Below are 21,741 nucleotides of genomic sequence, written 5' to 3'. Positions count from 1 at the left end.
GTCGCCAGATCCATATTTGATGCCCAAATCGATGTTTTTCGACCCACCTTCTTCGCCCTGTCTGCCTGACATCTGCTACGCTGATATTTACAATTATCTTGTCCACACAAAATCAGCCTATTCTCACGAAAATTTGAAAACTTCAAGAGCTTGGAGGCTTATAAATACTTTGTTGCTGGTTGGGTGAAACAGGTCCTCGTCCACGAAAATTCGGCAGGAATCTATCTTGTGCTTGGAAAGGTGAGTTACGAAATTTTCAATTCAAAATCTTTTGTTATTGCTAACATCCACTGTCAAGTCTAATGTATTTCATGTCGTTTGTCAATGGAGTTAAGGCTTTTAATGTTTACCTGTATATGGTTTAGCGATAGCACTCTCACTACATACATACGTGTATGTTGTCGGCGATTAGCCTAGCAATGATCTTAATTGTGGTTATTTGTCAACCCAAAACCCTCTAAGTATATCTTAAATGCATCTTACCGGATATAAAATGACTACTACATAGTCTGTGGTGATTTTTTGGTGCCCAGTTTTCACGTCGAATTGCAGCTGTCCATTTCGCTCTCCTCTTTGCATCCCTCGGAATACGGTAAAACTTCAAGTCTCTCCTTCCATCTTCTCTGTTAGTGCAACCAACAGCCACACACGCCTTCACCATTTTGATTATTAATGTTAAGGAGCAGAAAAACACGCCGTAAATAGGAGGAATGTACGTAGCCGTAACAGGTTAACACTATGTTTTGACGGACAATTGGGCGGTACCATTCAGGAGAGCGGAGTTGTGACGTCACGTGGGTAGGGTCTATAGTATCAAACACAGTTCCAAAAAGGCAAGATAGGATGTTGTTATCCATGTGCAAGCCCATTAGGAGATTTGCCCATTAGGAGATTTGGGGGTCGGACAATTGAAATTACAGGACACATCCTCAGTAGTGCTTCTCTGGCTCATGGTGTGTTTCGGAATATTCACACTAAACACCCTCACCATGGGCGCCCAGCTACAGGCTGTTTTAGCTTGTCAACTTAACGCTTGACTCATAGTAGCAAATACAGATACATACGGTGTGTAAATGCATTGATTTTTCGTCTGCTGTCACCCCGTACCAAACTACTCTTCCAAATTTCATTAAGAAGCATTTTTTTTTCGACAGCAAAAGCTCAAAATAAATTGCTAAGTTTCGCAAACTAACTTAATGTTAAGATTTATTCCTGCTGCAATGCTAACAGAACCCCTGTTTTCTATATTCATCCGCCTTAATTATACGTCCCCTATCTGAAACAATATCTTCACTCTGTTTGGATTCGCTGGCATTTTAATCTCCTACAGTTATTAGCCATGGTTTCATTGACACTTTGTCTCATTATTCCATGATTTTGAAAGTTTCAACCTAAAGGGCTCCTTTTGTAGCTACTGACAGAATGCAGTTTGCACCTCAAAGGTCACCTCAAAATTTAGAGCAGGAGCATAATACAAGCAACAACATGGCATTTAAATGTAAAACATATACAGATGTTTACTGTTTTTATGTGTCTTTTAACAAGACAATAGGGCTGCAACTATCGATTATTTTAGTTTTCGATTAATATATCAACACGTTAGTTCAAATAATCGAGTAATCGGATAAGGAACAATAAATGCGTTGCTGAATAAATTTTAGGGGATGCAAAACAAAGGCTTGCTAAGATTGCACTTTCAAAAGAGCATTAAACGCGAATACAAAATAAAATTCCAGAGTGTTTCTTCAAATGATGCAGAATTGCACCTTCATTTCAAAATAAATTAAAATACCTGAGCTTAGCCTGAAACGGTATAAAAAAAAATAATAATGAGGATCTAAGTACAACAAAAGAACAATTGGCTAACTTGCATAGCAAAAGTCCACTAGCTTAAATGCTATAAAATGCTAAATTCTTTTTTACAATGCTCTTAATAAATCGTTCAAACACACATTCCCTCCCTAAAACTAAATTACGAGTGCATAATAAAAAACATATCAGCAAACAAAAACTTACTTTAAGTGTTAAGAGGGAGCAGCTGGATTCAGCCATGTTAAATTAGATATATCATATGCACTGTTTCCACTAGAGGGCAGTGTATCCACCCAAATCAACAAAACTAAAAGCAAACAATTTCAAAACAAACCATTACAACGCCACTCTAAACGAATACTCGAAGCAGCAAAATTTGATTTAAAGCTTTTTTTTTTACTAATTGAATTACTCGAATTAATCGATTAATCTTTGCAGCACTTATACATATTACTGCTACCACAACTCTCATTTCTAAAGATTAGTAGCTTTTCCCATCTCCTTCAGACCTCAGCAGTTGTAAACGTTTGCAGACGTCAACAACAATAATATACATAAGATATGATCCGATTAATAACTTGCTGACAGTGACAATCAAAACTGAACTTTATTAAGTTTGTAAAGGCAGACTATTTTATGCAGACACTTGACCTGAAATAACATTATTTCGTGCACATAAGCAAATCATTTTGCTCTACGAAGTTTTACAATGCTTCTCATAAATGCCGGAATCCAACTCACTAGTTTCATATACTGTACTGTATTCCATTATTTTGTTTAAGAGGCGGAGAGTCGGTCTAGAGATTACTTTATCCATAAATAAGGATGCTTTCTTAATAGGGCAGAAGCTTGCAAGACTGCTAACAAAACAAAAACTGTCCCTATTTAAATAAAGGAGCTCCATGGTATAACATAATCCACTTTAAAGCCTATAGTGATTCCTTATTAGAGCAAATTTTCCACATGATCCAGCTATTAAAATCTCAAATTAGATCTTTGGGCCGTATTAATTAATTAAAATGACACTATAAAGTATTTTTATGGTGTGACAATCTTGGTCAAAGCACCAGTGTTTTTGATTTGCACTATTAATTGGACCCACAACTACCGAGGCCACTGATAATGTGCCTGCAGGGTTTGTGGTAAATAAAAAATGCGGGTGAGAAAAAAGAATAAATTATTTCTGCTGGATTTAAAGAGGAACTGCTACAAGTGACAGTTTATCCAATGTGTCTGTAGATCACCTTTATTTTACACCACCCCAATTCCCTAAATCAGTACGGGGGTCACAGTTCAGTACGGGTTCAGTATAATAGGGAAAACAAAAAGGCTTGTTCTGTTGGCTTAAACTAAAAAGCAGCTCTTATTAAATTGCAAAATAAACATAAGAGTCGCACTTGTGTATTAGTGTCTTTTTTTTCAATCATTCTTTAATTCACAGTGTATGTAAAAAAATAGACAACATAGTACCCTTTTTTGTTGGGCTGGACAAAGGTAACAGTTAAAGTCAGGTAGCACTCGCCAGCTGGCAACCCTGGTAACTTTCTTTTTATAAAAATAAGATACAGTGGTACCTCGACATATGATCGCATCGACATACAATCCTTTCGACACCCGACGAAAAATTTGACTCAACATATAACAACATGCCCGACATACAAAAATTTACGGGAGCATCGCAATTTCATTGTTTTCCCGCAAGATGGCAGTACGGCGTTTTTTCGTGGAAAACGAAGGAATATAGCGAACAAAAAATTGCACTGTATTCCCCCGCTTTACCGCAAAAACCGCGAAAAGCGAGGGAAAAAAGTTTTTTTTCACAGTATTCCGCTTTTCTGCGAAAAACGAGGGAAAGCGGAAAAAACAGTTCGCTGTATTCCTTCATTTTTCGCGTTTCGTGTTTTACGTAAAAAACGTGAACACCGCGAAAAGCGGGGGAAAACAGTGACATTTTTTATGGTTGTATTTCCTCATTTTTCGCAGTCTTCGCAAAAATGCGGGGGTGTTACGTCCCAAATCGAAGACTGGCTAAGGACACGACATAAAACGAGCCACAAGTTTCCAAGTGGATACAATTCAACAATTTATTGACACAACTCCAATTCACAATGAATACAATATACAGAAGCTTGCTTTCAGGGTAAGCCCAGGCCAAAACAACAAACAAAAGTGATCTACTCTTAACCCCCTACCCGCTAACTAAACCCTGATCGTAAAAAAGAAAAAAAAAAAAAAAAAGACAGCAATTACCCTGGCTTCCTACACTAAACGAAACAGGAGAAAACGGGTTGAAAATAAATGGCAGCTTACCCCTACTGCTTCGGTGCTCTTATTTACAGTGGTGAACAAAAACAATCCAATAACGAACAGACACAAAAGACCAGTGCTCAATTTGTAAATCATAAGGTGTCAGAACGCAAAGTACATATGACAGTGCAGGGATGACGAGACGGGCACAGGTCCTGGAAAATACGCAGAAAATGGTGCTGAAAACTACACGCAAATGCAAACTTGCCATGCTGTGGGATTTGCAAGCCTCAGTTTCAGATTATATTCATGGCATAAATGTTATGACAACAATTTACAATTATTTAGGCTCTCCTCTGCACAGCACGGGCAATTGCCCAGATAACAACAAAATTCTGAGATTACAATAAATAACACAAACCTATTTTTTCAAGTTTCATCCCCCCGTCTTCTCTGGTCCCAATGTTCCCACCACCTTACAAAATTGTGCAGCGCAAACCCGAATTTTCCATAAGGGTTCTGGCCTGTTGCTCCGTCTGTTGGTGGTCCACCAGGCTGACTGCTGGCGCTGTAGCTGGCCCCCACTTCGGGTGGCGCTGAGCCTGATGAGCTGTTGCCACGGTAGCAGCCTCCTGCCCCAGCTTGGCTGGCTGTCCGTGAACCTGGCTAGCTGCTGCGGCGCTAGCCTCCTGCTGCACTCGTTAGCATGATCACTGCAGCTGCCCTCATTGCCTGTTGTTGCTTTTCTGACTCGTTTTGAACCATCTTGTTGAAATACCGTTTGATCCTGGCTGCTTTCTCCCCAGATGCCGTAAATTTCCAATTTTTTTTTTAACGTCGGGGGCGTGATTTGTTGGTCCAGCTTTTCAGTGTATCAACAAATCTCCGAATCTTTAAAATGACGTAAAATTTTTACAAACAACATTGTTACCGGTATTCCCAAGGGGCCACTGTCCCGTTTCAGGCATTGCCAATTTGGTGTAGAAGAAGAAGTGGGCAAGCGTAAGGGGGAGCTAAAGGGAGCGAAAAGGAGAGTTGCGCGGAAGCGCGGTGTTGACTGGCTAACTGTCCCCTGCTGGTTTTTGTTTAGTTAATAAGTCTCCATGCAACAGCCATCCGAGGCGTGTCTGTGTTTTTATACGCTTTCCCACCTCTCCGAATAAAGAACCGGACGTAGGAGCGACGACGAATGAGCCGCAGAATTCGCCGGTCCACATATTATTTTCTATACACAAGAGGTGCCGGATCTGCCCAAATAAGTCCCGCAATACAAGGAGGCCAAAATCAATAGGTGCTGGATCTTGTTCCAGCAGGAGCCGGCACAAATTAACCCATGCAAAAGACCTCACCGAAAAAGCAGGAGTATATCAAACTAGCAATCGAATGTGAAAGCGAATGGATGGCGAGCATAACAGCTGGCTAGGAGGCACGCGACACGAATGCTGTCAAAGGCGACCTCGTCTGTTCGTTGACAGCAGCAGACTTTTGAAGTTTGCCCGCGTGCTGATGTTTGCCTGGCACGGCCAGACTGTTCTCCCTGTATTTTTCAAACACTGAGAGAAAAGTCTGGGACCCAGCCCATTAACGGCCTCTCGAGCAGGTACAAAATCAATCGACAAATCAGATTCGTTTATTTGCGTGACGTGTTCTTAACGAGCAACGTCACTCTTGCGCGTCGGAAGTCGTCTCCACAACAACACAGATGGTGAACAGGAGAGCCGAGAATATGTTCCAATCCACGGTAAAATCAGTTTTAAATGACCAAAAACACATCGACACAAGTCATTGACAACAGTCTGTCTTGCGCGAGCCATGTTGAATAAACTCCGCTCTCCTCGTATGTTTCCGTTCGCACGCAAGTCCCTCGTCCTGCCCTCGTCGTTTTATTAACATCACGTCTGCCTGTCGCTGATTGGTCCACTCCGCTGTCTGTTTGCTGTGGCTTGCTCCACCCAGGAAATTGTATCCGTTGAATGGTGGCCAGACTCAATAGACCCTACTCACCAACGTCACAGAATGACGTGTCGCTGTAACCGGCCGCCATATTGTCCGTCATTGTTTATCCGTATTCTCAATGGTTTCAATTTGTCGTGCAATTTATAGTGCAATTCATGGAAGTCCCGGTGCTTTCAGACACTGTAAACTCATTGGATGCGTTGCATAAAAGGCGTTATGTGGAAAAGCTTCAGTCTATCCATTCGCCAGATCCATATTTGATGCCTAAATCGATATTTTTCGACCCGCTGTCTTCGCCCTATCTGCCTGACATCTGCTACCCTGATACAGGGGCGGACTGGTAATCTGTGGGTTCTGGAGGATCACAGAACGGCCGGTGCCCTGGACGGCCGGCGGCCGCCATTCATTATAGATCACTGTTTTTGTCCCCCCTAGCCCCTGATTATCTACAGTTTGCATCCAATCCGACAGGTGGCAGCAATGCGCCTGGCTGTTCATCGCCAGTCCGATAGAAGAACGAAAGAAGCACAAAGTTGCCTTCATTGGTTCCTTGTGGAAGCAAAATGGCGACGAGCGTTAATGCCCAATATGGATGGTGGTGGCAAAAAAAGAAAAGAGAAGGGTGGCGCGGAGAAGGTTAGGAAGAAAAAAATTAAAGAAACTGGAGAACAAAGCATTAAAATGTCATAAATTGACAAATATTTTCGCAAGCAGCAGTCTGGCTGCAACGGCCACGTTGGGTAACAGCAGCCCAGCCCCGGCGATGATGAGAGGGGGCAGCCGCTTTGACGTGCAGCCGGTGCAGGGAGGGAGAAAAATAGAGGGAGGAGGTAATGATAAGCTGGTGGAAGTTCGAGAGGGAAGTTCCCCAGACAAGCGCAGAGCAAGTAAAAAGGGATGAAGAGGGTCACTTGCTCGGTATACTGGCAATTGTTATCCACAAGGTAGGTACATTTTAAATGAAATAAATGACAATTAAAGGGTTAGTGCCAGCTAGTCGATGTACCCGTTTGCAATCGTGTCAAGTTATAATATGCTAGTCCTACTATCACTCTCCTAAGAAAAAATATTATAGCTGTAAAACAACGTATGCACACGCAGCAGCAATATTAATTCAGAAGAAATATAACAAAATATTAATAAAATGAATGGTTTTACTTTAAAGTTTAGGTAGTTAAATTGATATATATTTTTAATCATTTATATATCGTTTTGTTTTCTGGTTAATACTTTCCAATGAAGGTTATGTATACAGGATTTGTCTTGAAATGTTTTTTTGTATTTTCATTGAAATGTATTATTTGTATGGCAAGATTAATTATGGCAGGGGTCTCCAAAGTCCAAACCGGTCCTCAAGGGCCACTGCGGGGCCTGGTTTTTCTTTCAACCGATCGAGTACCGACAGTTTAACCAATGAAGTTTCTGCTAAAACAAGCAGCACCTGACTGCAATCAACTGATTACACTTGTAAGACACCAGATTGGTGCAGAGGTGTTGCCTTGTTTTGTTGGAATGAAATCCTGTGCCCGCTGCGGCTCTATGTGGAATAGTTTGGAGACCACTGAATTATGGCATAAACAATGAAATCGTTTTATAGACAGAGATATATAGAGATATATTATAATCAATTGGATACATGAATGAATGAATGAATGAATGAATTTATTGTCATCATCATCATAATCATTGACAGTTTCAGAATGTGGAATTTGCCCGAATACATAAAACTTGCTTTGAAGAATACATTTTCATTTGTTTATTCAGGTCTATCATAGAGCTAGTACAGAAAATGAACCCAACTCCAGTTCAGCCTTGCAGTACTTTGAGCGCCCCAAGTCAGACAGTGACAGTCTAGACATATTTTCTTCATTTTCTCTTAAAGTGCAAGAAATTGATGCATTTTACAATAAAATGTAAAAAAAAAAAAAATTCTCCCCGAGGGTTTGGCGGTATGCCCCCGGACACCTCTACGGGGTCTCTTTCCCTTCGTATAGCGTATCTTGTGGGCTGGGCTGAGTCAAAGTCCAGGGCTGCTTTTTAGTCCCAGTCCGCCCCTGCCCTGATATCTACAACTATCTTGTCCACACAAAATCAGCCTATTCTCACGAAAGTTTGAAAAACTTTAAGAGCAGCACTCTAAGCAACATTACCCCGTGTGACCCTTTACTTCCAATTTTCTAAAATGGCGACAATCAATAAAAAAAAAAAAAGTTGACTGCGATGGCCGACGCTTCAAGGATAGGTGGATATTGGACTATTTCTTCAATAAAACACGCAACAACTGTGTCTGCCTCATTTGCAAAGAGACAGTCGCTGTTTTCAAAGAGTTCGATGTGACGCGATAATGATATTACCGAATAAGACACGCTGACATGTATGACAACATTACAGGGAAGATACGCAGCGAGAAATTATAGCAACTTGAAGCTAGTTTAATTTCACAGCAGCAGTATTTCAGAAGAGCCCGAGTGTCGAAAGAGAACGCCACAAAGACGAGACTGTTGAAATTATTGAATTAAAAAAAATAATAAAGCAAATGTGACACACAGAAGGGCTTGCTATTATTTGTTTAAATATATTGTTCTATGTAAATCAGCCAAGGTAGCCCCCCGCATTTTTACCTCACCAAATCTGGCCCCCTTTGCAAAAGGCTTGGACACACCTGTTTAACTGATGACCCGTAGACGAGGCCAGCTTCTTTCACTTGGTACCAGCTAAATATTATTCAAAATGTAATGATGGTGGAAGAAATAAGCATCTTGAATTTGAAACTGTATGTTGTCGGCAATTAGCCTCGCAATGATCTTAATTGTGGTTGTCAGCCCCAAACCCTCTAAATGTATATTAAATGCATCTTACCAGATATAAAATGACTATTACATAATCTGTGGTAATCGTTTGGAGCCCAGTTTTCTCGTCGAATTGCAGGAGTCCATCTCGCTCTCCTCTCCGGGTCTCTCGGAATACGGTAGAACTTCAAGTCTCTCCGTCTATCTTCTCTGTTATTGCAACCAACCGCCACACACGCCTTCACCATTATGATTATTAATGTTAACGAGCAGAAAAACACGCCATAAATGGAGGAATTTATGTAGCGGTAATGCGTCAACACGACGAGTTGACGGACAATATGGCGCGGAGGCGTGGTTGTGACGTCATGTGAGTAGGGTCTATAGCTGGAACAGCGGTGAGTCTGGTGTACCAGGCAATGCTGATGTAGCACAGAGAAAAATACTGAGGTGTGATACCCAATAACAACACTAGAGGGCATGAGCGACATTTGAATGAAGTCAGAGATTCACAACTATGACGTCAGCGCATGCGCACTTCCTTTTGGAACGTTGGCCTTTTCTGAGGGGGAAAAGTTTAAAAAAGATAAAAGCAAATTGACGAATGCATCAACTGTTGCTGTGTGGCGTCTGTTGCTTGAAGCGAATTCAGACGGTCGCGTGGTGAAAATATTGAGCAGAAAGCACTTGGTAAGATGTGGAAACAATTCGCTAACTCGCTAATGCTAAATTTGCATTCATGGCTAACTGCTAGCGCCATATTCATGCAGGCCAAAAGCCTTGTGTGAGAGGAAGAGGAGCAGGCGTCGTCAGTTAAGACTATTCGGTGAGATAGTTTTATTAAAATATACTACTGTTTGAAATGGTATAAATATTTTCCATTTGAAAGGGAAAAAAAGATATAATTTCTGTTTTTGGTTATGGAAAATGTACCATTTACGGTATTGCATGAAAAAATGCTTTTGAGAGCCTAATTAACATTTTTGTGTTATGGAAATGCCATTTATTGCATACAAAATGCTTTGTAAATGACTAGAAGTATATTCTTGAGTGTTTACACTCAGAAATGTTTGAAAAAGTTGTACAACAAAAATGAACCTGAAACATTGAAACTGAAAACATTGTAACTCGGGACCTGTGTTAAATACAGGTCAGGTTTTTTTTTTTTCTGATTGGAAAAAAAAAAAAAAAGATCATCAGATTGGATTCAATGATGGCGAGCTAACCCAGAGTGATTAAAGAGCCAAGATCATTGAAAATTCTGGAATAACAGACAGACTGTCTGTGTGGTAGCATTGTATCAGTCATCGGACTGATACCTACATTTTTTTTTTTCTTCCAAAGAGTGCACTCCAACGAATATTTGAAAAAAAAAAAAAAACTATTGCAATAGAAAAACTGAGACATTGAATTAGTTGCCACTGCAACTAATATTGGACAATTTTGACTTTGACGAAACAATTGACTTAGACTAAACCGAAGACTATTTTTTCTATTTTTTTCTTTTGTTATCACTAGTTCATTGTGTGTTTAATTGTTAAAATTGTTTATTGTATTGTTCATTATAAAATATACAAAACCAAGATTCCAATTGCCTAAACCTGATGTATGATGTGATCATCGTATCTAAATCAAACCGCCCTAGATTGCAGCTCCTATCGGTATACATACAGAAGGGTATAGATAGGGGCTACACTTTGGTGGCCAATCAGCAGTGGCGACGTCGTCTGCCCGTCTGGCGTTGATTAGCTTACGTCACAGTGGGAGGGGAAGCAGCCAGCTGGCGGAAGTGAGGGTCAGCTGACTGTTGATGTCTCAAGAAAAATTATTAAGAGGCCAGGGATGTCACAGGGGAATGCAGTGATTTTTTCCCCGCTGTATTCCTTTGTTTTTGCATTTTTTGCAGGAAAGCGGGGGAATTAAAAACGAGGAAATACAGCGAAAATATTTTTCGCTATATTCCCCCGCTTTTCGCAGTGTTCGTCCGAGTTGCGCCAAACTGCAAGGGCCCCTTAGTCCTGTTTGCAGGCCTAGTTGTTATTATTAATTTTATTCCGATTTGTATTTACAGTTTATTTGTTTTGCTATAGTAATTGTTATTTGTAATTGTACCTGCAGTATTTATAAAGGATTTGGTGTATGTTTATGGGCTGTGGAACAAATTGATCGAATTATAATGTACTCTTATGGGGAAATCCCGCTCGACATACAACCATTTCGATTTACAAACTAGGCCCTGGAACGAATTCATATGTAGAGGTACCAATGTACTGCCATTTTCAATGTTGGAATACACACAGTTAGCTGTAAACCACTGCCAGTGAACATACACTCCCACATAAGATATATTTATAAATTGGCTAAAATAAAATCAAATGTGCAAATAGATCCAAAACTGAAGAAGCATGTCTTGAAATAGTGGAAAAATAAATACTCAGTGTTTCAATGACTTCAGGCTAGGGCTAGAGCAAAATAAACATTTCCTGATTTGAAAATAAATACCTTTCAAAAAGTGTTGGTAGTACTGCTTTTGATAGTTCCCACTCTGTACATTCGCCATTGCTTTCCTAGTAGTGATGAATGATAACTTATTCGTCCATTTTGGTTTGTCTGTTTTTTCCTGTAATGTCGGTTGTTGGTTTAGGCGCATTACCACCACCGCCCCGTGGAGTAAAGGAGGACTAAATCGAAATGGATCTTTTTTTTTTTTTTTTTTTACTCGAACCTGTCATCTGACTGTGTACACCAAACTGGGATGCCTGTACCGTGACAGTACGGGACAAATACAATAACACTGTTACACTCTTAATAAATACAGTGGGGCAAATAAGTATTTAGTCAACCACTAATTGTGCAAGTTCTCCCACTTGAAAATATTAGAGAGGCCTGTAATTGTCAACATGGGTAAACCTCAACCATGAGAGACAGAATGTGGAAAAAAAAAACGAAAATCACATTGTTTGATTTTTAAAGAATTTATTTCCAAATTAGAGTGGAAAATAAGTATTTGGTCACCTACAAACAAGCAAGATTTCTGGCTGTCAAAGAGGTCTAACTTCTTCTAACGAGGTCTAACGAGGCTCCACTCGTTACCTGTATTAATGGCACCTGTTGTAACTCATTACCTGTCCACAATCTCAATCAGTCACACTCCAAACTCCACTATGGCCAAGACCGAAGAGCTTTCGAAGGACAGCAGAGACAAAATTGTAAACCTGCACCAGGCTGGGAAGACTGAATCTGCAAAAGGTAAAACGCTTGGTGTAAAGAAATCAACTGTAGGAGCAATTATTAGAAAATGGAAGACATACAAGACCACTGATAATCTCCCTCGATCTGGGGCTCCATACAAAATCTCACCCCGTGGTGTCAAAATGATCACAAAAATGGTGAGCAAAAATCGCAGAACCTCACGGGGGGACCTAGTGAATGACTTACAGAGAGTTGGGACCACAGTAACAAAGGCAGTAACACAATGCGCTGCCAGGGACTCAAATCCTGCACTGCCAGACGTGTCCCCCTGCAGTAAATTGGGGGCTTAGAGGGACGTCATCACTTGAAATCAATATCTCAAGCAAAATGGACCCGAATTTGTGTTATGCTCGTGCTAGTTATTAAGACACCCCTCTGTTATTTGGAGAGCGTGTACGCTCCATTAGCCGCGGGAGCTAAACTGAGGAAAAGCTACGAGTGACGTCATCACTCGAAATTAATATTTCTATAAAAGCATAATACTGTATCAACAAAACCGTTGCAGCACAAACGATTGACATCATTTTTATATAAATTTGCGTCAGATGTGGGGGGGCAACTTCATGGAGGTCTGTATAGATGGTCACAAAGCACATATAAAGTGTATAAAGTGCCGTCCTTTTTTTTTTTTTTTTTTTAACTTCCGGGTCATCCTCTTGCCGTTGTGTTGCGTGATTTTGCTGCTGTGCTGTGAGCCGTTTGCTGTTGTGCTACGAGCTATTTGCTGTCGTGTTGTGGCAGTTAGGATTCGTGCTTTTGCCAATTTGCAATCGCAGTTTAGGAATTGGGGATCGTGTTGTGGCAGTTTGCATTCGTGCTACAAGCCATTTGCTGTCGTGTTGTGGCAATTGGGGTTCGTGCTTTTGCCAATTTGCAATCGCGCTTTAGGAATTGGGGATCGTGTTGTGGCAGTTTGCATTCGTGCTTTTTTCTTTTGCAAAGCGTTTACAATTTGGGTTCGTGCTTTTTTCTATTTGCAAAGTGTTTGGACTTCGCCTGACACCTCTCGGCCACCGTAGTTTTAGCCTTCATACGGTAAGTCAAAAACAAGATGCCTTATAGGGAATGGGACGTACTACGTCATTGTTTGGACGCGCCTCCATGCCGGCAATATGATTCACTTCCGGGTCGGCAGACTCAATGCGGATTGTAACGTGTGGTCGTGCTAAGCTAACTCTTTCGGTGTTTTAGAAAGAAATTATGGGTGTGTATTGTTGTGTTACCGGGTGCAACAGCTTCTCCTACGACTAAAAAAAGGGCGAGGAAAACTGGACTCACTTTTCACCGTTTTCCTGCATGGAGGACCAAATATCAGATCACGAAGGCACGACTGATGGCTGGATTGCAGCGGTTCGTCGGAAAAGCATTTCTTATGATCATATTTCTGCTGGAATGAGAGTATTCCCCTCATCTCTACTCTTGTAAGTTGAACGATTTATCCGTGTTGGTTTCAATACGTTTTTTTTTTTTTTTTTTTTACAGGTGTGTAAATCTGCCTCGGTAGCAATGCTAACCTCCTCCTCCTCCTCACCTACCTGTTGTGTTACTAGGAAAACCTGCATATGAAATGCTGACAACACATCCCGATTGGTCACCATATCTCTTCTTGGGTTATTCTGAGGTCAAGCGCACCACATCGGAGCGTTATGAGAGGTTGGAAAGGCGAAGAGTGCACGCTGAAACTTCAGTTTGCTCTGCTCTTACAAACACGATCCCAAGTGTTGTGAAAAGTCAATAAAATATGAATACCAAAACATGACTTGAACAACTTCTTGACAAACTGTAACTGCTTGTTGTTTACTTCAGGTCTTCATAATAAACAGGTGTAATAATTACAAAGTCAGGTGACTTAATTTTGTTATTCTATTTGGAATATGCATTGACAATTTTTGGACAGTGTTGTAGACAAGAACTGGGACTGATAAGTTGCAATAGATTTATTTCAAGTAATGCAATTTCTCCAATACGATATTTTAATTGACAGTTTAAAATCTTTAAATTAGTGCAAACAAGGCCCACCCTCTGACGGTGGCAGCAAATATTATATAATTATAAGTAATACACAAATACAAGATCACAATAAACGTGTCTTTGTCAAAGCAGTTTAAAACACTATTTACTGGCCTTGGGTAAATTGCCAGACAGGATAAATATGTGCTTTAAAGTTCTTGCATTTCCATTTTAAGTATTGCAAGTACTAGTCTCCAACACAGTATTTGAACTGACAGTTTAAAATCCTTTTAGTACAAAATGGCCCACACTCTGGCAGGGGACAGCAAATATTATAATACATAATACATTATAAAAAGCTATATACTATATAAATACAAGATCACAACAAAACCTGTATTTTTTCAAAGCAGTTAAAAAACATCCAGTGGCCTTATGTAAATAAAGGTGTAAAAATATGTACTTTACAGTTCTTGCATTTCTATTTTAGGTATTGCAACTTTTCCAACACTATTTGAATTGACAGTCTAAAGTCTCCATAAGTGCAAATAAGAATATTATAATTTAAAAATAATAATAGAATATATAAATTCAACATTACAATGAAACGTGTCTTTGTCAAAGTGGTTTAAAAAAAAAAATAATAATAATAATACGTCACTGGCCATAGTTAAATAGCCAGGCAGAATAAATATGTGCATTACAGTTCTTGCATTTTCACAAGTTAAAAGCCCGCAGTTCATCGACGAGAAGGGCAGACCCAGATGGCGTCTGCAGCAGGGGCTTGTTTGAGTCCGACACAGGACAAATGGAACCACTCCATTGAACAAATTTTCTTTGTCAAATGATCCAAGAAGAGAGATGGTGACAAATCGGGATGTGTTGTCAGCAGGTTTACCTAGGAACACAACAGGTAGGTGAGTCGTAGTAGGCGAGCATTGCTACCGAGGCAGATTTACACAACGGTGTAAAAAAAGAAAAACGTATAGAAACCAAAAGTGGATAAATCGTTCAACTTACAAGAGTAGAGATGACAGGAACACACTCTCATTCCAGCAGAAATATGATCATAAGAAATGCTTTTCCGACGAACCGCTGCAATCCAGCCATCCGTCGTACCTTCGTGATCTGATATTTGGTCCTCCATGCAGGAAAACGGTGAAAAGTGAGTCCATTTTTCCTAACCCCTTTTTTTGTCGTAGGAGATGCTGTTGCACCCGGTAACGCAACAATAAGCACCCATATTTTCTTTCTAAAACACCGAAAGAGTTAGCTTAGCACTACCACACGTTACAATCCGCATTGACTCTGCCGAACCGGAAGTAAATCATATTGCCAGCATGGAGGCGCGTCCAAACAGTGACGTAGTACGTCCCATTCCCTATTATTCGGTTGTGTGGAGGACTGTTGGTGTTTTTTTGTTTTTAAATTCTTTTTTTAAGCAACATATAGGGTGAAACTATAGGGGAAAGCTGAAGCTAGCTGAAAGTGTGTGCTGATTAGGTGGCAATAGTGGGAAAATGTCCATTATAGTTTTCTAAAAAGAAATAGCTTACAACTGAACTTTGATCTAGTTTGCATAGAGAATGAATTTTCCCAACATTGCTGCCAACAAAGCAGCAGAATGGAGCATAGTCAGGAGACTGTCTACACCAATTTATAATTGAGTGGTTTATTCTTAGATCAGTGTCTTTCTATAACTAAATTAGGAAGAGAGCGGAAGCTTGGATCTATAAACATCTGACAATACACCCCAGATAGTTCAATTTCTGGCTCCAGCACGCCTTATAATATACTAGACTTTTGACATAGCAGATGTGGACTGAGAGGCAGTGTTTGGAGCAGTGCTGAATTTCACTCATCAAATCATGACCTGTTTATTACTCCGATAGCCATATGCGACTGCCCATTTTCTTTAGTCAAGGTGCATTTCACCAACGCGACACTCCATTTTTCTGTCTGCACGCACAAAAAAATGCACTTTCACACTCTACAGCACTAAAATGTTGTGTCAGATTGACAAAGAGCTTTATCGAGCTGTTCTGTGAGAAAACATCACAGCATAAACGTTAGCAAACAGTTACATTCTTTGTAAAGATTTCTGTAACATCTTTTGTTTGAAGTTTTTGGTTTTTTAATTTGTAGAGTTGTTATACAATAATTTATAATTAAAAAAAAAAAAGCCAACTTAATTATGCCATAGTAAAACATCTGCTTCAACAAAGACCATCAGCTCTTCATACATTTCAGTATAAGAAATGATAATCACAAATAGGCATGTTTTCTTGTTGATGCCTTAGAAATATGGTGATTGCCTTACCTCCTCATAAGTAAAAAAAAATATTAATAGTGGGTTCAGAAAAGTCTTGTTACATCGTAGCAGCAGGAGCAAAACTCTCCTAACCAGTAACCCATCTTTGACTGTATACATTATTAAATAGTGTATCATAGCGCTGAAAATAACAATACCTACATAGAACTTCCACAGTGCTTTTCATTACACTCAAAGATGCTTGACAGAAAATCAATCAATCAATAAATATGAGAAATCCAAAGTAAGGCTAATTGTCCATCTATCCATCAAACCTTCCATTCATCCATTTTCTACCGGTACTTAATGAAAGTCAGTGCTTGGCAGTAGCCTATCCCTGCAGACTTTAGAAAAGAGGTGGAGTACATCCACACCAGTCAGTAGAGTTGAATATTATTCTCACCATGGTCATTACAACCACAATAAAAACATTGTTGTGTTAATAACCTCTCAGAGCACCAATTAAAAAAAGAGTAGACTGATCAATGTAAAGGTTGAATTTTTATACAACTCCTGGGTTTGATTTAATTCGTCTTAGTGTACATCAGCATTTCAGCTACCCCCAGAGTGCAGGTTGTAAACGGTTAACTATTGTATGAATAATCCATCATTATCATACAGGGGCAGTCAAAAAAGTAATGCGGCCAATATAATTCAAACTAGTGTTATTTATTCCCCCAAATTGGCTTTTATGCTGTTGCTGGCGTCCTTTTTTTACTGAGTGACTGCTTTCGGTTGTAAACTACCGTAGTCATGTGCACACAAAGAGTTGTTATTACTTCGCTGGCTGGGCGGCGGCCTATCGGCTGGATGTTGCCTACTACGGCGGGGGACCCTGCCCTGCCCTGGGCTTGGTGGGCCGCTGGGGGCCCTGTGGCGTGCCGTTCCGGCTGGGGGGCTGCGGCTGTGGCTCGTGGCCCGGGTGGGCAGACGGGGTTGGGGACGGGCGTGGGGTTGGTGGTGCGTCCCCTCTTGCCATCCCTAAAGGGCTGGTTGATGGGTGCGCGGGTGGCCCGGGGGACCACCCTGGATTCCGGGGGGGGGGGCACGAGGGCTTCTTTGCTGGGCTGCGGGAGGAGGAATGGGCTGCGCCGCTGGCTGGCTTGGTGGGGGCCGTGGCCCTGTGTCGGCGCCCGCGTGGCGTCTCCGCTCGTCTGCGTGGCTGCTGCGTGCCCGGTGGGGCTCGCGTGCGGCTGGATGTGATTGGGCGCGCTCGGTTGAGGGGTCGGGACGGCGATGGGACGGCATAGGGTCGGTCGCCAACCCCCCGCATGTGTACAAATTCTTTGCCACTATCTCACGGCAACATGTTACAGCTTTTTCATTTAGAAACGACAGGAATTATGTCTTATGAAGAAAATGCACATGTATGCATGCTAGTTGTTTAGCTGTAGCTATAGCTAACAACAGGCCGACTTAGGGCATAAAGTTACCTCAATTTGAGTAGACAAACGAAATTAACTTACCGGAGTGGAAGTGCATAGAACAAACTGTGTGTAACTGGAGAATCAAACATTATGCCCTTCCTTCTGATCCAGGCCACCCATGTCATTCTTCGACGTTTGGTAAGCTCAGATATGAGCTTTCCCTCGACTTTTCTCCATGTAGGGATCCAGAAGAAACTCAATGGGGTTCCATCGAGCTGTACATTCTCCTTTCTGTTCGATCGGTTGTTGCAATTCTTTACCGAACAATAATTTCCAATCATTTTTAAAGAGCGACCTGAGTCGAAATGCCTCACTGTTTATGTTTCCCGGAGTTCTGACACCGAACTTCCTGCTTCCAACATGGCGATAGGGGCGGAAACCTCGCGAGTGCCACGTCATGCGCTCGAGCCTAATTGTTGTGCCTGCATTTACATAAATAACAGTATGCTTCGGTAATAAGTAAGTCATAATTTTCGCCATGTATACTGCAATCATATATGTGAAGCTTATGTTTGTTACTACTCTTTATTATTGTTTGTGGCTCGTAGCACGTTAGCTCCGCTCGTAGTATCCTACTGCTAACATAGCATCCTATTGTTCACGTAGCGCCTAGCGCGTGATAATATCTGTACAAAGTTGCACTGTATTAGATCGCGAGTTGTTGATTCTGAAAATAATCCCATTCAATGCTCAGATTGGATATCGCTGTCCGCTGTGATTGTAGTTTTCTGATTCATTTAGCTACCGAGTGCATAGCCTGCAGCTACAGCAAAAAATTGCCATTTATTATTGATGGTTCATTGCTTGTCCAATGTGGACATCTAGTGGTCATTTTTTGTATAACGCGTAGTTCATTTTCGGCTGGAATTCATTCACTTCATTGTATTGTGAATCGTACTTGTAATTTCACTATACTAAGTGTATTGATGTTTTTCTTTATATATTTCTTTTAGATACACAAACCACACACTCTCAAATTAATGTCCAAATGTATTCAAATGGCACAAGGGACGGAAACAACTGAAATTAAAGTTCATCAAATCAACTGAAGTTGCTGCATCTTCTCTGACTGGAGGATTAGGTCAATTATATACAGCCGGCAAATTTGTCACCGACCCCCCAATTACTTACAACATACATGCATCTAAAATAACCCTAAACGATTTTATGAGCAATTTTTTAATGCTCCTGTTAGAAAGAACCTCATACAGTCCATTAGTCCAAATTAGAATCGATAAGAGCAATATCGATAATGGAATCGGAATCGTAAAAATCTTATCAATTCCCATCCCTACCCATCTGTGCAATCAAGGTGACAATTAAGGCAAAATGTTCATAGTGCTGATCCGGGCCACATCTGGCGCACTTACTTTAAGCGGGTGTGATTGCTATGCCGATCTGACGAGTTGAGGCCGGATCCGGCACGTAGTCTCCTACTATTGGGGTAGCTAACAACTACAGAATTACGAGTTTGAACAATGAAAAAAACGGACACATAAACACATTTAACACAACTTTTCCACCACCTGGCATTGTGAGGAATGTTCACGAGCTATTAACTTACTTTACAAGGCATACTAACATCATCATTGAAGGAGCTGACATATGAAGCAGGAAATAAACGCACGAGCTGTTTCCAAAATACAAGTGTCGCTGTAAATATAAAGCAAATGAATTAAACGTGTTAAGGTGCGAGAGCAATAGGGGATCCCAGAGTGGACACACAGTGGTAAAAAATGAGCAATCGTTTATTGTAGGTCACAAGGCTGTCTTGGGTGTAGATTGCTGGGAGCGGAGCAGGGGAGCTGACGTGGGAGCTCGGAAGGAGGCAGGCGTGGAAGCTCGGAAGGAGGCAGGCGTAGAATCCGACAAGGAGCGCGCAGAGAACAGGACCTGGGGCAAGAGCAAAGTAGTCGTGAGCCGGGAATCAATGATATCATATAAGGAATGCGAGAAGCAACTGACGGCGAAACCAGACGAGTTGATCGGGCGACGAGGTGGAGCGTCTGCTGGGCTTTTAAAGCTGGCTGATGTTCATTGCTCTCAGCTGTGGCCGCTCCACTCGTCTGACCTGCAATCAGCTAAAAACATGCACACCTGCTGGAGGTGGGCATGTCTCAGAAGGAGGGGGAAGAGGACCTAACAGGACCCCCCCCCCTACGGGCGACACCAGGCGCCCGACGGAGACGCCCAGGATGGGCACGGTGGAAGTCCCGGATGAGCGCCCGCGACAGCACCCACCGGGCAGGGATCCAGGACCGCTCCTCCGGGCCATAGCCCTCCCAGTCAACTAGGTACTGGAGCCCACGGCCACGGCGGCGGACATCCAGAAGCCGCTCCACCCGGAAGGCTGGACCCCCGTCGACCGACAGAGGCGGCGGAGGGGGCGGAACAGGGGGGGCCAAGGGACTAGTGGAGACCGGTTTCACGAGGGAGACATGGAACGTGGGGTGGACCCGGTAATGTGCAGGGAGCCGGAGACGCACTGCGTTGGGGTTTACCACCTTCGTGATCTCAAAGGGCCCAACGAACCGGGGGGTGAGCTTCACAGACCCTGTCTTCAAGGGCAAGGACTTGGAAGAGAGCCACACCTTTTGGCCGACAGTGTAAATCGGTGCGGGCGAGCGGCGACGATCGGACTGGGTACGGGACCTCTCAGAGGCGCGGAGGAGAGCGGCGCGCGCTTGTTCCCAGACTCTGGAGCAACGGTCGATGTGGCCTTGGACAGACGGGACGGCTATCTCACTTTCCTGGGAGGGGAACAACGGGGGTTGGTAACCCAAAGAACACATAAAAGGTGACATACCCGATGAGGCATTCGGCAGGACGTTGTGCGCGTATTCAATCCAGGGCAACTGGTCACTCCAAGTGTTGGGGTGAGCTTGAGTGGTGCACCGGAGGGCCGCCTCGAGTTGCTGGTTTGCACGCTCACACTGGCCATTTGTCTGTGGGTGGTAACCGGAGGAGAGGCTCACTCCCACGCCTAGCGCCGCACAGAAAGCCCTCCAGACCTGAGAAGTAAACTGGGGCCCCCTGTCGGAGACTATATCTGACGGGATGCCGTGCAAACGGAAGACATGGTTAGTAAGCAGGGTTGTAGTTTCCATGGCTGAGGGAAGTTTGCGAAGGGGAATGAAATGAGCGGCTTTGGAGAATCTGTCGACAATAGTGAGAATTACAGTATTACCTTTGGAGGGGGGCAAACCGGTGACGAAATCCAGGGCTATGTGGGACCAGGGTCGGCTTGGGACAGGTAGTGGGCGAAGGAGTCCAGAGCTGGGCTTGGTGGACGTTTTGCTGCGCGCACATACTGTACAGGCTAGGACATAGGATCTAGTATCTTCTGGCATGGATGGCCACCAGAACCGCTGGCGTAGGACAGCCAATGTCCTACGGATGCCGGGGTGGCAGAACAGCCGGGATGAGTGAGCCCACTCCAAGACCTGGGAACGGAGACTCTGGGGCACAAACAGGTTAGACTGGGGACCGGCTCGAGGATCTGGGTGCTCAGCATGGGAATCCTTTACTTTGCGCTCTATCTCCCATTCCACGGAGGCCAGGAAGCGGGTTTGAGGAAGAATCGGCGCGGGTTCTTCCTTAGGTTCAATGGTTTGAAATTGGCGTGACAAGGCGTCGGGTTTTGTGTTTTTGGAGCCTGGGATGTAAGAGAGCACAAAGTCAAAACGGCAGAAAAATAAAGCCCACCTGGCCTGTCGTGGATTTAGTCTCCTAGCCGCCTTGAGGTACTCCAGGTTCTTATGGTCAGTGAGTACGAGGAATGGCTCTGGTGTGCCTTCCAGGTGGTGACGCCATTCTTCCAGAGCCAGTTTTACTGCTAGGAGCTCCCTGTCCCCAATACTGTAATTGCGTTCAGCGGGTGAGAGCCTGCGGGAGAAAAAGGCACATGGGTGGATTTTGCTATCGGCGGGCTGGCGTTGGGAGAGCACTGCGCCCACCCCCGACTCTGAGGCATCAACCTCCACAATGAACTGGAGTG

General features: G+C 42.6%; 2 protein-coding genes across 5 annotated transcripts in view; one reads left to right on the top strand and one right to left on the bottom strand.

Annotated features, from left to right (window-relative positions):
• LOC130922902 (gamma-aminobutyric acid receptor subunit pi) overlaps positions 1-21,741 on the top strand; it is a 92,129-nt gene that overhangs the window by 26,438 nt on the left and 43,950 nt on the right. Inside the window, exon 1 of one of the 4 annotated variants that reach the window (XM_057848157.1) lies at positions 6,378-6,959. The exons of 2 other annotated variants lie outside the window; for them this stretch is intronic. In XM_057848157.1, coding sequence (XP_057704140.1) covers positions 6,913-6,959 — 47 coding nt within the window. In that variant the 5' untranslated portion in view covers positions 6,378-6,912. Of the gene's footprint in view, positions 1-6,377; positions 6,960-11,598; positions 12,054-21,741 lie in introns of those variants that run through there. One more of the 4 variants, XM_057848158.1, reaches the window with a different exon arrangement.
• On the bottom strand, positions 19,430-21,426 carry LOC130922903 (uncharacterized). The gene is made up of 4 exons (XM_057848159.1): positions 20,932-21,426; positions 20,551-20,793; positions 19,710-20,494; positions 19,430-19,637 (listed from the first exon to the last, which is right to left on the bottom strand). The coding sequence occupies exons 2-3, from the start codon at positions 20,683-20,685 to the stop codon at positions 19,862-19,864; spliced, it is 768 nt and encodes a 255-aa protein (XP_057704142.1). The 5' UTR covers positions 20,686-20,793; positions 20,932-21,426; the 3' UTR covers positions 19,430-19,637; positions 19,710-19,861.

This window comes from Corythoichthys intestinalis, chromosome 10 (genome assembly GCF_030265065.1).
Source record: "Corythoichthys intestinalis isolate RoL2023-P3 chromosome 10, ASM3026506v1, whole genome shotgun sequence".
NCBI lineage: Eukaryota > Metazoa > Chordata > Actinopteri > Syngnathiformes > Syngnathidae > Corythoichthys > Corythoichthys intestinalis.
Note: the sequence above shows the minus strand (reverse complement) of the source record. Positions and strands in the feature narration are given on the sequence as shown.